At 42.4% G+C, this 18,917-nt stretch overlaps 1 protein-coding gene across 8 annotated transcripts in view; it reads right to left on the minus strand.

Moving 5' to 3' along the window:
* Positions 1-8,412: 8,412 nt before the first annotated feature.
* ARHGAP27 (Rho GTPase activating protein 27) overlaps positions 8,413-18,917 on the minus strand; it is a 565,511-nt gene continuing 555,006 nt past the window's right edge. For 5 of the 8 annotated variants that reach the window (XM_069238072.1, XM_069238070.1, XM_069238071.1 and 2 more), the window contains 2 exons: positions 14,670-14,775; positions 9,536-9,858 (listed from right to left, as the gene is read on the minus strand). In XM_069238072.1, coding sequence (XP_069094173.1) covers positions 9,681-9,858; positions 14,670-14,775 — 284 coding nt within the window. In that variant the 3' untranslated portion in view covers positions 9,536-9,680. Of the gene's footprint in view, positions 9,859-14,669; positions 14,776-18,917 lie in introns of all 8 variants that reach the window. The other 3 variants (XM_069238073.1, XM_069238077.1, XM_069238076.1) reach the window with 1 other exon arrangement.

An 18,917-nucleotide genomic window follows, 5' to 3' on the forward strand; every position in this document is an offset into this window, starting at 1 on the left:
GCAGTTTGGAAAAAAACATTTTAAGGTTGACAAGTGCAGCAGATTTTTTATCGGTATAGATGAGACAATGCTGGGTGGTAGGAATTTTGTGGATTCCTGCAGATTCTGGAAGGTTCCATCACAAAAACGTGGGAAAAATGTGTGATTTCCAGCAAAGTTGGAGGTTTGCAGGGCATTGTGGGTAAGAACTGGTGCGGGGTGCAACACACCACCCTAGAATCACCCAGATGTTTAGTTTTCAGATGTGTCTAGGTCTTCTGGATTTTTCTACGTGGCAGTGTCCCAAAGTCTATAAAGTGCGGCCCTCACCATTCCAGGTGGGACGATTTTGAGAGTTAACCAACCTCTCATGGCCCAAATGTAAATCCAAAACCCAAAATAATCAAATCTCTTCTTGCTTGCTGTGGGATAAGACGTTTTAGATTGCGGGGTAGAGCTGAAAGACTGTTACCCCTTTCAGTTGGGGTGGGGGCATAACTAGGCCCATACTGGTTGGTAACCAGCACCCCACTGTTTTTTTATTTTTTTTATTCCCTGGCATCTAGTAGACTTACTGCCCCCGGGGTGTGGATTAGGGGTAACTGCCCCATCTGCCCACTGGTGGGCAGAACAACTTTGGCCCCATTTATTTGGGGTGGCGGTATGGCCATACCCCACCCTCTTATTTTGGAAAAAGAAAACTTCCCTGGTATCTGGTGGGCTTTCTGCCTTCCCAAAATAGGCCAATCTGCCCCCAAGTGGGGCAGATATGGCCAACAGTAATGTGCCCCCATGGGGAGCGACCCTTACCCAAGGGGCTGCCCCCCTAAAGAAAACACACACACCAATCCCTGGTGCCTAAGTGGTTTCTGCCCCCCCGGGGGCAGATCGGCCTAATAGAAATACGTCGATCTGCCCCCAAGGGGAGCAGAAATGGCCAAAAATAAATTTGCTCCCCACCTCTAAAAAAACAACAAAAAAAACAAATAAAATTATCCCTGGCGCTTAGATTGTTATTAGAACAATAGGCCGATCTGCCCCTAGGGGGAAATGGTCTAAATACAGCTTGCCCCCCAGGGGTGCGACCCTTGCCTAAGGGGTCGCTCCCCACCTCTAAAAAACAAAACAAAAAACAGAAAACCCCCAAAAAATGATCCCTGGCGCCTAGAGGTTTCTGCCCCCCTGGGGGCAGACTGGCCTAATAAAAATAGGCCAATCTGCCCCCGGGGGGCAGAAATGGCCTAAAATAAAATTTGCTACCCCCGGGGAGCGACCCTTGCCTAAGAGGTCGCTCCCCTTCCGCGAATTTGCCATACAAAAAAAACCTCCCTGGTGTCTAGTAGTTTCTGCCCCCCTTGGGCCTCATAAAAATAGGCCGATCTGCCCCCAAGGGGAGCAGAAATGGGCTAAATATAATGTGGCCCCTAGGGGAAAGACCCTTGCCTAAGGGGTCGCACCCCACCTCTAAAAAACAAACAAAATAAAAAAATTATCCCTGGTGCCTGGTGGTTACTGCACCCCCTGGGGCAACAATAGGCTGATCTGCCCCCAGGGGTGGCAGAAAAGGCCTTGAAAAAAATAGTCCCCCTAGGGAGCGACCCTTGCCCAAGGGGTCGCTCCCCTTATGCCAGTTTCTGTTGTAAAATAAATCCCTGGTGTCTAGTGGGCATTTCAGAAGCCGGATCGCTTTACGATCTGGCTTCTGAAATCCTCTGAGAGACTTCAAAGGGAAGGAAATTCCTTTCCTTCCCTTTGAAGCCTCTCAGCCCCCATCACAAATCACAAAGCATTTCTCTTCCGATGGGGAAGTGGCCTCTGATGAGGTCAGCACGCGAATGCGCGCTGCCGTCATCAGATGTCACTTGGGGGGTCGGGGGTGGAAAGGGAAGGGCTTCCCCTTCCATCCCTGCCTTGAAGGGGTGGGAGTGAAGCCCACAGAGGGAGCGCTAGCGCTCCCTCTGAGCTCAGTGCCGAGGACGTAATAGTTACGCCCTCGGCACAGGAGCAATGTGCCGGTGGACGTAACCATTACGTCCCGGCACAGAAGGGGTAAATATTAAAGTCTGATGGTACTTTAGGGAATACATTTAGGGTTGGTACGCAGGATAACGCTTTCCCTGCTGATTTGGCTCTTGGATTGTAAATGCTTGTATTTCGCTGACTCTGCGAGCAGATGTTAGAGCTAAGAGGAGTGCTACTTTCCATGTGATGTATTTGATTTATTCTTAATAGATGGGTTCAAATGCTTCCTTCATCAGCTAGCCCAAGACTGTATTAAGTTGCCAAGCTGGAGGCAGGGCATTAAATTGGAGGAAAAGACCGAAAAAATACCTTTCATAAATTGTTTGTAAGTCTATGAGGCCAGAGGGATGGTTCTTTATATATTCTTCTGTATCTAGAAATGGCTGCCAAGTAAACCTTGATGGATGCATGGGCAAGACCAGAGCATGCTAGATGAAGTAGGTAAGGTAAGATTTGTTCTGGAGTGGAAGAAAAGGGGTGTATGTTCTTGGAAACACACCACAAGCAGACGCATTTCCAGTTTAATTGGTATGTCTTACTTGTGAACTCATTGAATACAGGAGCCATGCAAATAAGTTGAGAGACCTGGGATCCAGGTGTCTCACCTTTCCCTGATTGATGGTTAGCAACTCCGGAATCGGTGTTATCCTGATGGGTGGACACGACGACAGCAACAGTAGCTCCGTGTACCACGGTTGACGTGGCCAGGCTGGAGAAATTAGGAGTATTTGACAGGGCTCTGATTTGATTTTGCTGATCACTCGTGGGAGTAGAGGAATCGGGGGAAAGCGTAAGCAGAAATCCCTGACCATGCTATTCAAAAAGGCATTTCCCCATGATCCTAGTTGGTGATGCCAGCTTGCATAAAATCGGCATTTTGCGTTCTGGGATGTTGCGAACAGGTCCAGGTTTGGCTTTCCCCATCTGAGGAATATTCCATCCAGCATCTCCTGATTCAATTCCCATTCATGGGGAGATGTGCTTAGCCTGCTGAGCAAATCTGCAGTGGTGTTGTGTACTTCTGGGAGGTGTTCTGCCTTTATGTGCACTGAGTGCTGAATGCACCAGGTCCAAATGGTCTGTGCTTCTTTGGATAGCAGATGCGACCGACTCCCCCCCCTTGCTTGTTGATGTAGTGCATGGTGGTCGTATTGTCCGTTCAGATAAGCACAGAATTCTTGGAGGAAAGGCCTGCAAAGACAGATACACTGCTCTGAGCTTGAGGAGGTTGATGTGAAGAGTGGTGGGAGAAGGGGGCCATATGCCACTCACTTGGAGGTCCTGCAGACACGCACCCCATCCCTCCATGGATGCGTCCGTTGTTATAGTTAGCGGAGGGACCTGGGTTAAGAAGCCTAGGCCTCTGGAAATGTTCCTAGTGTTATCCACTAATCATGGGATACTGACATACGTGGTGTTACATGTATTGTGCCCTCAAAGGAGCCTTGTGTGTGCTTCCATTGCTTGTTGAACTCCTCCTGGAGTGGAAGCATATGAAGGCGACAATGGGGAATAAGATTTATGCAAGACGACATCATCCCAAGTGATGACTTGCAGCGTCAAACTGAAAAGAGACTTTCTCTGCTGAATTGTTCTGGTTAGCTTGAGTTGTCGGTCTACTGCTGGATAAGCTTTTGTTTGGACCATATCCAGTATGGTGCCCAGGAAAACTATTCTTTTGGTTGGCTGAAGCTGGGACTTTTCTCGGTTGAGAGTGAGGCCCAATTGTCTGAAAAGTTGTAAGGTAGCCTTGAGAGAATGGCTTACTGACTGGATGTCGGAGGCTTTCACTAACCAGTCATCCATGTATGGAAATATTTGATGTTGCTGGTGCCAGATATGCTGCAACAGGGGGTAGACACTTCATAAAAATTTGGGGAGCAGACTTGAGCCCAAAAGGTAACACCTTGAATTGAAAGTGCCGGCCGGCTAACATAAATCTAAGGAACTTCCTGTGTTTCGGGTGAATGGGTATGTGGAAGTAGGCATCTTGCAGGTCTAAGGAAGCCTTGTAGTGTGCTCTGTTGAGAAGCTGTAAGACGTCCTTAGATCCAGGATGGGTCTCCATAGACAAGATATTTTTCAGATTAGGAAGAAGCTCAAATAAGAACCCTTTCACTTTTGCGAATGGGGCACTAATTCTATTGCTCCTTTGGATAACATTACCTCTGTTTCTAGGTTGAGAAGATGGAGATGTGTTTGACGTACTTGGGAGAAGGTGTCCACGGGGGCATACATGTAAATTCTAGAAGATGACCAAAATGTATTATGTCTAGGACCCACCTGTCGTTCGTTATCTGATGCCAACGATGAAGGTGGATTTAGTAAGGAGAGGCAGCTGGCCATTGGAGCTTGTCATTGCCTGAAGGACGAATCTTTTGCTTGACTTCCTGACTTTCCTCTGTGAGGAGGCCTGCTATATGCCGCTGCCGATGGTTGTCTTTGGTGATATTGGGGTCTGGAGAGTTGTAAGTTATAGGAATAAGCAGGGTACCTGTATTGCTGGTAACCTCCACGAAAGGAAGACTGCCCTCTACCTCTGGCACCTCAACAGGGTGTTCTCTTATATTGCAGGGAGCCTAACTATCTGGCAGTATCTGTGTCTGTCTTGATTGTCTGTTTGCCGAAAAGGGCTTCTCCATCATAAAGAAGGTCTAGAATCTTCGTTTGGACCTCAAGCCGAAAGTTGGTGGCCTTAAGCCATCTTTGGCGCCTTAACACTGCTGATCCAGCCAGAAGCAAAAAAACCATAGTGGCAATATCTAACGCACAACCTATTATTTCTGAGGACGAGCGCTGTCCCTCCAGAAGAATTTTCCTAGCTTCAGCTTGTCTGGAAGGTCATCTAATGAGTGAGTGATGTCCGACCATAGCTGCCTATCATACCTTCCCAGGAGTGCCAAGGAGTTTGCTGCCCCCAACACAATGGCAGACAACGATGAGAATCTTTTCCCGATGTTATCAAGGCGCCTACCTTACTTATCCAGAGGCGCGGTCAGAGGTGCAGAAGGGTTCCTCGAACGTCATTGTGCCGCTTGGGAAATCACTGAATCTGGCTTTGGATGCCCTGACAAGCAGACAGGAGCATCATCCATTGCCTTGTACTTTTTATCCAGCTTAGGCAAGACCGCTGGCACCGTAGCAGGGTTACGCATTCTTTTCAAACCCTGATTCCACACATGGTCTATAATAGGGATAGCCCTGATAACCTTCCTATGAGGCTCTTTAAAGTCATACAAGAAACAATCTTGCTGCGTCGTTGGCATTTGCAGTTCAAATCGTGCAGCTGCTTTCTCCAATAAATTATGAAAAATACCAATATCCTCTGGAGGGGACTCAACAGAAGCTGGCTCTGGGGAGGCAGGCGTTGGCAACACATAATCGTCCCATTCATCCTGCGCTGAAAGTACTTCCCCATCTTCAGCTTCATCATCTGACGAAGCATGGGCTTGCAGGTCTTGTGTGTAGGGGCGTACTTGGTGCCTTAACCACTCTCTTGGGCACTACTGCAGGCTTTGGACGGAAGCGTTCTTTACAATATGCTAGCATGGCTTGCAGGTCAGAAACCAGACCGGAGGGTAAGCATACCATTCCCTGCTGCTGTTGATGAGGGATTGGATTGTAGTAGTGCTGGTCATAATACGAGTCATTGTCAGAATATTCCTGAAATTTTACATGCAATTGTGATGGGCTCCTAGACACACCATATTCTCCGTCATCATCTGAATCATCATCATCACCATCCAAGAAGCGTGATGGTAAAAGTCTTGAGACCTTACTTGCTGATGTTATGGATGGCGTTAGATGAGATTTGGATATCCTTTTGAGTGGGGTGTGCTCCGACGACTGGCAAAGAGGCAATGAAGATGGTCTTTTCCTTTTTGTAGGCATCATCTTGACAGTCGACGAAAGAAGATCCACTGTTTTCCACGGTGGCGTCGACGAGAAAGTAGCCGTCGAAAGAGTCGTCGACAGGAGCATCGAGGACGAAAATACCATCAACGAGGACGTTGTCGACGGAGGCATGAAAGCGTCGTTGACAAGGATCCTGAGCCCGCCGCTGTCGACATTGAAATAGTGACTAGAGTAGATGTCACTGACGAGAACATCGTCGATGATGGTGCCACAGACGGTGTAGATCCTGGCTTCTTTAATTTATGTTTCATTTTCAGAGGTGGCGTAGATGGCTCAGAAATAGTATTTTTAAAGTATTTTTGAGGGAATCTGACTCTTTTTGGATGCCAGTTTGCTTTTTCTCTGCAGGGCTGTCGATTTTTGAAGAGCCCTCAGATGACTTTTTTGGAACCTTTTTAGATGGTTCCTGAATTAATATCTGAGCCCTCATTTTTCCTTTTGACAGGCGTTTTTGAAAAAGAGATAGAAGAAGAAGCACTGTCCTTGTCAGAGGCTGAATGGCCAGCCTTACATTTCTGAAGCCACAAAAGAAGACGACCCTCTCTGTCCTTTAAAGTCTTTGTAGAAAACTTTCTACATATTTTGCAGTCCTTGGTCTTATGACTTTGGTATGAGCAGTAAATGCACTCTTCATGTGGATCATCCACATATAATCTCTTCTTCAGACAGGGGGCACAGGATCTAAAAAGCCCTTTCTTTTGTGTCTCTGACACGGCAGCCAGTTTGAAGCACCAAAGAAGAGAAGAAACTTCAAATTCCAGGGAATAAGCTTCTGAGAGAAAAAAATGTGAGCAGAGCTCAAAGGAGACTCCTCAGCACGACGTGCAGTGGAAAATCTGAGGGAAGGCAGATCCTCACAGGAGGTTCTAAGGGGGTGGTGCAGTGTGATTGGTTGAGTTTTGAGTTTGGGTATATTTTACAAAATGACTGTGATAGCTTGCTAAACTAAGGCCTAATGCATGTAATGTAGATATACATTATGTTACACATTCCATTCAGGACTCCCATCTAGACGACGGGGAAGTTTTCAAGAATGTGAATCTGTGAAAGTTCCAATACTGGAGTAACTAAAGCTTATCTATAAATGTCGCTGTTTTTTGTGATTTATAGGTTTTCTTTTTTATAAGTTAAGCAAAATCTTATTACCATACCTAACTAGAATGTCACTTTAACCTTTGTTTTTTTCAGTGAATTTCAGGGATTTTTTTATCATATTCAACCAGCTCCACCGCTAAGCACAGCTTTTTGCCAGACGAGCGGTGAGTTGGCCACAGGGCCTGATATCTGTCCACTGCTCGCCAACCCACCCACCACACAAAGTCGTCAGCTTTGTGTGGTGTGGGTTTGCAATGCTATTTGACAAACCCCGCGGGGTGCCCAACCCTCCCCACATGCATCCAGGCCCTGCGCCCAACCCCTACCATGCAGAGCTAGGCTCTGTGCCCAACCCCAGGGTGCCCTCCCCCACTGCACACGGCTGAAAGGTTAAACATGCAAGTTCTACCCAGGGAAGCGCCGGGTCCTGTGGGAGTACTGCAGGTTAAATTTCTTGTTTTATTTTTTTACGTGTGTGGCTTGGCTTTGGTGGGAGGGAGGCCGTTTCTCTGCACCTTCCCATGAGTGCCAGGAGGTCAGGGTGACCGTACCCTGCTTCCTCATAACTTATATTTTTTTTACTAGTTCAAATACAACATTTTTCTTTAAGTTGCAGCAGGCCAATCAGATCGTTTGGTTCTGTTGGACTGAAAAGGAAGATAGGAGAAAGAAGCTCCCTCAGTCAATCAGGAACCCTTATTTTGTTTAAATGTACAGCACTGCTGGCTCTTACCGGACCAACTGTATACCTATTTTTTTTGTATCCCCTACATGAGACTCAAAAATCTTTCTAAAAACAAATTTCTCAAAAAACATCTGAATGGATTTAAATGAAAAAAGTACGCTTTCTGAGTAAAGATCTAACTTTCTGCCAAATTCAGTGTAATTAAGTTCAGTTTTTTTTTATCACTTCTCAAAGTTTCCTAAGGGAATTAACATATTAAGATGACATTTTGGATCCTCTCCCTTTCACTTAGCCATGCTTGATAGATCACCTACAAAACTTGTCAGTAAGGAGCTTTGGTGGATGAACTTCTTTTGTAAAGTTTCATGAAACTTCGTCAAATGGCACCAAAGTTATTAGCGAAACAGTAAACACTGACAGATCTCTACAATGTGACCATTACAGAGTTATATATATTGTCCCTCCCAGTTTTTGTGACTCATCAAATATTTGGTATTTCAATTTAACTACCTTAAGATTTTTTTATCCTACGGTTAATAAACTGAAAATACCATGTTGCCTTTGTAAATATTTGAATGTCACTCACAGTGTTAATATGTGAAATTTCTTATTTATTTTGAAACAAGTTAATGCAGTTTAGCAGTTAGGTCACATTTTAGTTGCAGCTTAACTGTCATAAAATAGGTAAATAAAGAAAGCACGGAAAACGTTTTTTTAAATAGATAATGCAGTAGCTTTAATTTGTTTTCAGTGTCACTACTGAGTAACATGTTGTAAAACAGCTTTAGGCAGTCCTGCTGCTTCAAAGTAAATCTGTTAAACAAAATCTTTTATAGAGTCCAAATATGTTTCTCTTGATTTGAAGTATTTTTTCTTTGGTACGAACATAATGTGACTTCTTTAAACATGTACTTAAATAAAAAAAGAGCAATACATAAAACAATCTCTTCGTATGATATCACTGTTCAGCAATATTCTTGTCCGGGGTTACAGAAGTAACACATTTGGGAAGGAAAATTGTCAAATGTCCTTTTCCTATCTAAAATATTGGACACCAGGGAAGCACTGTGAATTGAGCCAACTGAAGAACACATAAAGGACAATTATTTTTCTTTTGCAGCTGATGATGTAAAAGTGGATTTATTTCATGCTTTCCAAACAAGTTCCCAAGAGTCTCTGCTGACTCCTTTCATTATTACTTCACCAATAGGGAAGGTTGGATTTGGGCAGAATTCTATAATGTTTATCATGCAATGTTTTAGAGATAAGCAAGTCAAGAAGCAAATTGCTACCAAACATGAAATGGATATACACTGAATTGAGGGTTGATGTAAATAACTATGAAGAAATATTCTGCACAGAGGTGGCATGTATGGTATTGGAAAAAAGATAGTTCATGTGCTCCTTACCAATGACAGAAGTGACTCGAGTCAGGCAAAATAACCTAAGTCGAGGGCTATGTGTTTAGAAAGTAAGCTAGACCAGCAACGTGCCTTAGATTTGCGATGCTTAAACCTAGATTATGAATACTGACATCTAGTGGGCATAATAAGTGTACAACAGTACAAAAATATCTGGGAATAACCTTCCCTGAAATACAGTGAAGGAAAGAAAAATATTAAACAAGAATGCATCAAATGCATGCCACCAAAATTCAGTGCAATACATTGATGGCAATTTAATGAAAGTTATTTCAACATCCAATTCACTTGTAATGTTTTTTTTTATAATGTATCTCACAGCCAACCACTATTATAGCACTCTAAGACTCCAAATAGCTTTTTTGATCTGATTGCCAGACCGTTCCTCTTATATACAAATAAACTGTGTGTTGGCTAAAATACACAGCAACACAAAGCAATGAATTTCTCATTCACTGTGGTATTCATTTATACAATATACAATATATACTATGGCTCTCTCAGGCGAACCTGCGCCTTCATGTAGTTGTATTTGGAGATGGTATCAAAAGGTCATTACAGGCTCAGCTCTCAGCAAATATGTAATTGCAATTACTCAAAATCTGTTCCACAACTTGGTTCTGGAAGACCATGTGCATGGCAATGTTTCCCGCTTCTGTTTCTTTCTTCAGGAGCGTTGGGCCGAATACGATTGCAACACTTTTTACAGACATTCGGTTTTCATCATGCTTCTCAATGACCCTGGTAAGAGGAAACAAAAAGGGCTGTAATAAGAGGATAGTTTGACTTTGCACCTTTTAGTTAATTTTAAAACAGCATGCTCAAGTATCTGTAGAAATGTGTGCGTAAGACTGTTCTGGGCATCTATTCCACTGTTTGAGAATTTATGACATCTGTGTCTAAACTAAAATATATTAGGGACCAACGTGTGCAAACTGTAGCTGGCCCACTGATTAATTCAAAAGACAGGTTTATCCAAGTGTGTGACAAGTTAGTGTTAGAATCACATGATCTTATAAATATTCAAATGGAGGTCAGGAAAGCTAACAAAATAAACTGTCAACTGTATATCATGACTGGTATGCTGAGGAGCACAGAGGAGCCACATTATCTTATTTTGGAAATCCTCAAAATAAGTTGGACTTTTTATGAGTAGGTCAAGGTAAATTGGTTTGTAGTACAGGACAGGAAATTATATTTACTTTAATAAGAGTGATTTTTTCTTCGGTGAAAAGTAAGAATTGTAGCAAGTATTAAGAAGTCAGTGATTGCCTCAAAGTGATTTTAGAACATTGGCTCTCTGTCCCATGTGACACTTGTGTGCTGCCTTACTTACCAGAGTGGGAAGATAACTCAAGTGATCACTTCATGTATGAGGGAATTAATGGTAGGGTGCCCTAGCACTTTGAAACAAGAAATGGTCTTGTTGTCAATAATGGTGTTATTTGTCTCAGATCCAAGTTTGCTTGTGTTCCAGAAACCTAAGAAATTGTGTGACCCTCCAAGGCAATGTTCTGTAGATGGGAGTGGACCTTATCTCAAGTGGACTGCAACAAGGGCGTGGGCGGGGGGTGTCAAAACAATTTTATTTACTATGGATCATAGGACTGTTCAAAAGTGGGGAGAGGGGTGTCATGAAGGTCTCCACAGTCCATCTTCCGTCTTTTAAATAAGTAGGTTTGCCTGTTTACCTACTGTCCATTGCTAGACAATTAGGAATTTATCCAGCCCCAGTCAAAAATGTCATACGGTGCACTATCCAATCAAGAATGACTTTACGGTCAACCATGTCAAACGCTTTCAACAAACCCATCATGATGAATGCGGCTGGTGCCTTATATTAAGAATGTCCAACAAAGGTTGACTAATATAAACTGTTGGAATTTTTGGCAAGCTTTGCTTTCCATGAATTTTGGCAAGAAAGGGTCAGTAATGAAAGGGGTAATTTATGTCTAAATAGGTCTCTTTTGTTATGACAGTACCTTCTTTCAAACACACTGATGCCACAGGCCCGATGCTGCTGCAACACCTCCAATGTCCTGCTGCAGCGTGAGTCCCAAGTGCTGTGTCACTGACGTTCATGATAACCAACCTGGACTTCGCTGCAGCACCTGTGGCCTAGTGGTGTGACTGCGACACAACAAAGTCAACGCCTTGTGTCTTGACCTGCTGGATACATCGACCCCACCAGATTGTAAGGAACCAACGCATTGCCACCGATGCTGCACCACTTACCTTGCAACCGTAAGGAACTGACGCCTCACCTTCCCTGCCAAGCAGTAAGCAACTGACACCTCAACTCCCTGGTAGCAGTAAGGAACTGACGCCACACCAGCTCCAGCGATGCCTCACCTCCCCAACGCTTTGTTTCATTGTTTGTACTGTACCTTGGGGTCCGTGCAACTCCTTGACCAACCCGCACTCCCTCGCAAGTGGCATCGGACTGTTGACTCCGTAAAGACATCATGATAGCCCCAGTTGGAGCTATTATGTTTCTAAGTGCTTTACTGGGATTTAATATTAAAAAATGTATACCTTTGCTTGTGTATCTTAGATATTTGTCGTTCTAGTCTGGTTCACTCAGATACATATCGGCTATTTGTCTAAATTGGTGGGGAGTACTTCTATGGTGTTTTCACTGTGTTTTTGTGTGTGTACAAATATTTTACACATTGTCTCTGAGATAAGCCTGCCTGCTCGTGCCACCCTACCAAGGGGGTAAACAGGGGTTAACTTAGCTGTGTGACTCTCTTACCCTGACTAGAGTGAGGGTCCCTACTTAGGGTGCAAACCACTGCCAACTAGAGACCCCATTTCTAACAGCAATTAAAGCAAACCAAGCCGAGTCTTGGGTCGGTCGTGGATGTTGAGGCTCATTAGGCCAAGTCCGAACCAGGAGAGGTTTAGAATTTTACAACAGGCGTTGCTATTATCTGAAAGTCAAAAGTGAAGTTTGACGTGTGGCTGGCCTTCTGCGAGGCATTGGCATTTTGAATAAATACGAGATTCTCACATCACTAAGCTTAGATGGAAGGCGGCTGTCATTTCTTTCCCCCAAAAAATATTTTGTAGTGGTTTCATTATGAGGCAAAGCCAGAGGGGTTTCATGTTTTTGAAAACATCCTAGAGAGGTAGGGGTGAAGGGAGATAACTACCACAAGGACTGTATTTTGTTCAACAGGGCAATGGCATTTAAAGCTTTTAAAGTGAGAACTTGGCCATTCTAAGGTGGTGAAGGGCAGACATCCAAATCCAAATGCAAATCCATTTACATAGCACCCAATTTCAAAGGTATGAGGGCACTTGTGTCTACTGAGGGGATAGCATGTAAAGGCTACTGAGATTAGGCCAGAAAGGGTTTTCAGTGCTTACTTGAAAGATACTCAGTGGGCAGTCTCAGATAAAAGGGCACAACCCAGATGTAGCACCTCTACAGCACGCCATTTTACCAATGCACCTCTTGACAAGGGCAATGATGGTTTAAACTGATTTGCCAGGCCAAATTACTGATGGTACTAATTCAAAGACTTCTAGTCAACAAAGGACAGGATTTTGGATTTCTGAAAAAGTCACTTCCAATACAATAACCAGGGTATAGGACTGAGGTGATCAAATGTGGCTCTGCTCAGAACTACTCTGGTCACAAAATTCTGTACTCTCTGTATCCTATTAATCAAAAGATAGATTACACTCCTATACTGAACGCATTTCTTTGACAGTCCTGATGATGCCAGTGTTATACCATTAATTGTGTTTGACCAATGACTTTGTGTTTCACCACTGCGCATATTATTTGTTCAATGTTCATCAGTAGCACTTTACATGTTGTATTCAGTTTAGCTGCCTATTGGCTTTAACGTGGCATTGGACATTACATTTGGTATTTAGGTTAGCTGCTTATTGGCTTTAACATGGCATTAGACATTACATTTTGTATTCAGTTTAGCTGCCTATTGGCTTTATCGTGGAGTTCGACATTGCAGTTGAGACATTGCAGATGAGCTGTTTTTCCACATGATAGACCAAGCTGTGTTTTTCGTATTGAATTCACACCGAACCCTAGCGTGATAAGAGAGCGTATATTTTGTGTTTACCTCTCTATCCAGCCTGGGATCGAGCAAGCTTGGAGACTTGGCCACTCTCCAGCGTGTTCTTTTCCGGCTGTGATTGGAGGGAATGGCCTGTTAGCAGGCTTTTTACGGTGTCCCTGGGCAGCAGCAAGGGGGAATTTTCCAGGACTTCAGTCAGGAGCGGACGTCAGCTGCCTGACCTCCCGTTTGGGTGGAAAATCTCTTTCTCGTAGTTGAACAGGAGTCATCAACTTGCAGGCATGAGAAAGATGAAGAGCAGTGATGGGCCCTACAGTGATGATTTTGACTTTTATTCTTTGCTTTGAAGTTATGCTATAATATAATCACATATATTTGCTGTGTACATTGCGATTGAGAAGTACTTTGATATATTTAGCTTTCATTGCTGTGACTACTTTTAAATGTGTGCTTCCAACCTACTAATCTCGTCTCTCAGGAACCTCGTGGTGAAGTAATAATAAATGTCTTCTTTAAACTAAGAAGTGCCTTCCAGAGAAGTTTTGTCAGCTCGGTCATAAGATAAGGAAAGCAAAACAGCCAGTATCACCTGTACTGGTGAAAAGTGTGTTATAAGCTGAGCCAACCCTTAGTAATACCTTGTCTTCCCACCACCATGAGCTCTGCTTGGGAGCAGCACCTTTACCACCTTAAATCTTTCCTTTGCGATTTCGGCCCATCACAATTGTGTCTCAAAGTGAGAAACAGGAGATCTGGGGAAAGGAGTAGGTGATTATATACATGCCACTTTGTGGCACACTGAGGTAAAAAGAGACATCTATAAGTATTTAGACTTAATGTGAAGACTGCACTACTAGCGGAGCTAGACAGGTAACTGGAAAACAAACTTCACAAAATTATTTAAAATGTTGCATTACATTTTCATTCTGTCTGCTCTTCTGTTGCCTAGGATTTGTCTTGTTTGTGGCCACATCTTTCAAGAAGAGCTGGAATCATGTCTAGCTTTAGAATAGATTTAAAAAACATGTTTGAATTCTCCCCATAACAATATAACTTTTTGGATGCCATCTTCCACAGCAGAATGTGTCTTTGTGGAGGTAATACTTTTACCTAATAACTCATCTGAACATATGTGGAAGGCTAAATTACTTAGTATACAGACAAATATTTCAAACTGTGATCTCCAAGTTGCATAGATCTCTGCAGTGGATGCATTACCCAGTGAGCTTTCTTTCATATATATCGTGCAGTACACATGCACTCTGTGCATCCTATGAAGGATTTGGGGGGTTCTGGTAATATGTGAGTCTGTGTGCACCAGGATGTCATATTTGTGACATCAGAAACCTCTTGACTTTTATAATGAACGAGGTTTTCCAAAACACAGCTAAAGTGGTTAAAAGCACCATATGCTTTACTTGGGATTTACCTTCTAATGTTAAACCAGAACGACACCTGTAACGCTCAGATCATCCCGGGCAACAGAGTCGCTCCCAGTCTCACCTGCACAGATGCTGGAAGAGAGCTTTCATGGTGTCACGGTTTGGCAGAGGCAAAGACTGCACCAATTCTTTCAGGTAATTAATTTGTGCCTTCTGGTCCGAAATTTCTACAATAAAAAAAGACTAAAATTACAAATTCATAGCTACATATTAGAACTGGGTTTTAAACATGTTAATATGCTGAAATAGAGATGCTGTATGTAATAATTTTCTACAAGAGCTTATAGAGGTTTGTGTGATTTTGAGAGAGTGAATGTGTAAGATGTTTCAGAAGGAGTTGCAGTACTTCTGTTGCAACATTCATGAACCAGGATGCTTTCTGTTAATCTCTGTGAATAGCTGCAAAGACACTTGCGGAGTCACGTAGGTGGTAGCAATCTGCTCCTCTCCCCCAAATACTGCGTTTGCAATGTGCAGTGCTATGTACAAGTATATTTCTTTCAGGCCCAGTGTTTTGCTCAGAAAGCCCATGGCCAGCCCTACTTAGTGTTGTTGGAAGGTCTAATAACAAAGCTGCGTAGTCTTGATTCCCGTTCATGCCTTTTTAATTCACCACCAGACACCCCATCCCACTTTATGTCACTCCTGCAGGTTCTTTTTCATCCCTGCATTCTTTCTTTGTCACATTGTTTTCTTCTTTCTCTTCCTTCTTCTTTAGCACTTGAGTGTTTGCCTCTCTCCTGCTCTAGATAAAAGTCTGGTGAAGAAAAATAAGCCCATCTGTAGCATATTTGGCAACTCCTGGGTGTTTTATGCAAACAAGGGGATTTTTTTTAATTTTTCCATATGTGGTTTTAACAGTACTAGTTTTATCGTATGCTGTACTCATGTTGAAAAAGATGATAATTTGTCTTCAAGGAACACACGGGTGTTTAAAGTACATGGGGTACTGAACCAACTTGGACTGAATTGGTGAGACTCTAAACAACAAGTCTCTTCAAAAGGGCTATCAGTGGGTAGTAGCGAAAATAAGCAGGTTGGTCCAAATACAGCACATAAGGTGAAATGTGTTTTACAGTGTTTCCACAACTGTGGGTCGCAAGTTGATTTCTGGTGGGTCACCGAGAGTCCAAGCTATAAATAAAGTGAGTGAGTAACCGCTTACTTAATGCTGTGAGTATAATACTGTTCATATCAGAATGGTTAAGGCAGATTGAGTTTCCAGGTGCTCAAATGTTGAAAATCCGTGAAATTTCAACCTGAGTAAAAATGTGCATGCAAGGTACATCATACGATAAAACTAGTATTCTCAATGTCACATATGAAAAAATACACTTTTTCCCGTTTGTATGTGTCAATGATCCTAGTGCAGTGTTTCCCAAACTGTGGTTCGCAAGCCGATTTTTGGTGGGCCGCAAAAATGCAGCAAATCAAACATGCCTTTAAATTCTGTATTTATCTGGTCATGTGTTCTGCTTATTTATTTATTTATTTATTTTTAAACATGGGGACTGGCGTTTTCAGACTCACTTTGCAAACAGAGAAAGAAAAGTAAAGTGAATGATGTGATAATCTTACTGGTACATGACGCATGAAAGGAAAGGCTGCAGGATGTATTTTTTCATAATACACAATAAAACGTTAAATACCTGTAAATAAACGGTACACATGCAGCAGTTAGGAAAACAAAAAATAAGCACATTTTTTGTAATGTGATGGAAGCATAGATTTTAATAGGAACAGAACAAATCAAGACACTTTACTTGGTGGTGCACAAATAGTATATATTCACTGAAACTGGATTTCTACACATTATCATTTGTGTGCCATATCATTTTATCAGTGTAACGGAATGGCTGTGCAAATTTAGTGACCATTTCAAAAGAAAATGTGCTGCCTGTAAATGACAAAAGCTCTACCCCATGATGCTTTAGTTACATAAAAAAAACTGCCCATCTCATCTAAAGCTAGGTGGGTTGCGAAAGGCTGTCGTACTAAAAGCCGGTTGTGGTTTTAAACAATTTTAAAGCACAGGTTACTTTTAGTTTGAATCAAGGAGAACCAACAAGGATGATGCGAGGGTGGTTGTGGAATTTGTGATGGCGCTACCAGGATGAGGAGGTCCTTTCATGGTTGGTGCAATTTAAACATGGTTTGAATCCCACGCTGTAATAATAAAAAGATCTAGGAACAAAGTGGTGAAGGTATAGACCACGTTAGATCATTTACTAGGTTCAAGGTTTAGTAGAGAGTCGCCCAGCATCAGAAGAATAGCCAATTTATATATTTTAATCGAACCCATACAGATATTACTGAAGGTTGGGCTTGCTGTTATGTTCGCAGATATGTCTGAACCAAGCCCAGCTCAATGTCCATACCAATATTGTGGGCTATCATAACCTGATGAAACTGGATAGCGGAGTAGTAGACAGGGTTAATGTTTTTCCTCTGAAGGACATTTGATCAGAACCCACTACATACTTAACACTATAGACAGATGCTGTCAACAGTCATCAAGAAAGCAAATGATAACTTGGTTGTTAGCTCTGACTGCTCCAGAGTCTTGCATTAAAAGCAGTACTGCATATTACAACTTTGAGCTTCACAATATAACAGAAAAAGGAAAAGAGGGGGAAGCTCGGGATCATACACAATATACAGAGTTCAACCATTGTGAGGCAACTAGAGGATAAATGGGGAGGTAATGTAGTTGTAAGTATTTAAACCTTTGTCTACAATCTAAACTCTTCTTTAAAAAAAATATTTGCAATTAAAGCTTGGAAGACCTATTGCCTAATCATTTGTCGACACAATGCATCATTGTGGAAAATGCTAGCATGCACAGTAAAGAAAGAGACATCCCGGATGCCATATATAGTGCCCTTAATAATGTTAAGGAGTTAATGTAGGCAGTGAAATAACTGTTGCAGGGCATATCTGGAAGAGTTTGCATGGTTATATTTGAATATGGAAGAATTCTGGAGGGAAGTAGATTTACAACTCAACATTCCCAGACGCTTTCTAGATAAAGTCTCAAACCTTATTACATTACACTCAAACCTATGCATTAATGGGGACCTAAATATTTGGTTTGACAAACCCAATAAGCCGCATCCAAAAGCTATCACCACTGCCCTGGTTGCACTGAACCTACATCAGATTGTACACAATCCCACACACATCGCTGGACACATCCTAGATCTCATTTTTGCTAAACCTGAACTAGTTACCATTCATAACATCACACCAATCACGTGGTCAGACCACCATTTGATAACTTTCCGACATAAAACACCACAAATCAACACACCCCACAACTACTTATATACATGCACCTATCGACCATGGAGCAAACTCAATTTTGATGACTTGGAAACACAACTAAGAGCCAACACAGATGTAGATCAAATGTATTCTGTTCCAAAACTTTGATTGGCTACAGGAAGCTTTTGATATCCTAATACCACTCAGAAAAACTAAACAGGACAAAAGAAAACCAACACCTTGGAGAAACACAGAACTTAAAAAGATAAAGCAACAAAACAGAAGGTTGCAACGGACCTGGCTAAAAACAAACAACATTCAAGACAAACTGCAGCTACACAAACTTAACAGCATATACAAATCATCAATCAAAAAAACTTTAAAAAAGTACTACTCAGACAGAATTCAAAATGCTAAATCTGCAACTAAAGAAAGTTATCAAATTCTCAATGAATTTTGAAAACCTAAATTCATGGAAGGAATCCATCCCACTACTCAAGATTTCACAAACAAGCTGCCATTCATTACACAACCAAGGTAGACACATTAGCCTCATATTTAAAACAGAAGAAAACCATCAGCACCAACTCCTTTCCTAAAATCCCCTCTAAGAATAAACCAACCCAGCCTCTACAGTCCTTCAAACAAATATCACAAGGTGAATTTATGGATTTGGTCAAAGCAAGCAGGCCTTCCGGTTGGCCTTCTGACCTTTGTCCACCACACATCCTCAAGAACATTCTTTTATCTACTTCTGCTGCCACACCTGTGAGAAGAATCATCAACAACTCTTTAACTACAGAAACCTTTCCTGAAAACCTGAAAAAGGCATACATAAGTCCATTATTAAAGAAAACAAACCTAGACCCATAGGACCCCAACAACTATAGACCAATCACAAATGATTCCTGGGCAAACTGATAGGAAGAGAAGCATCCACCCAGATGTCACAATTCATTGAAAACAATTCCATACTTTCAGACTACCAAACTGGATTCTGCCCAGGAAGAGGCACTGAATCGGCATTCATAGCAATCTGGGATTA

This window comes from Pleurodeles waltl, chromosome 6, assembly GCF_031143425.1.
Source record: "Pleurodeles waltl isolate 20211129_DDA chromosome 6, aPleWal1.hap1.20221129, whole genome shotgun sequence".
Lineage (NCBI taxonomy): Eukaryota > Metazoa > Chordata > Amphibia > Caudata > Salamandridae > Pleurodeles > Pleurodeles waltl.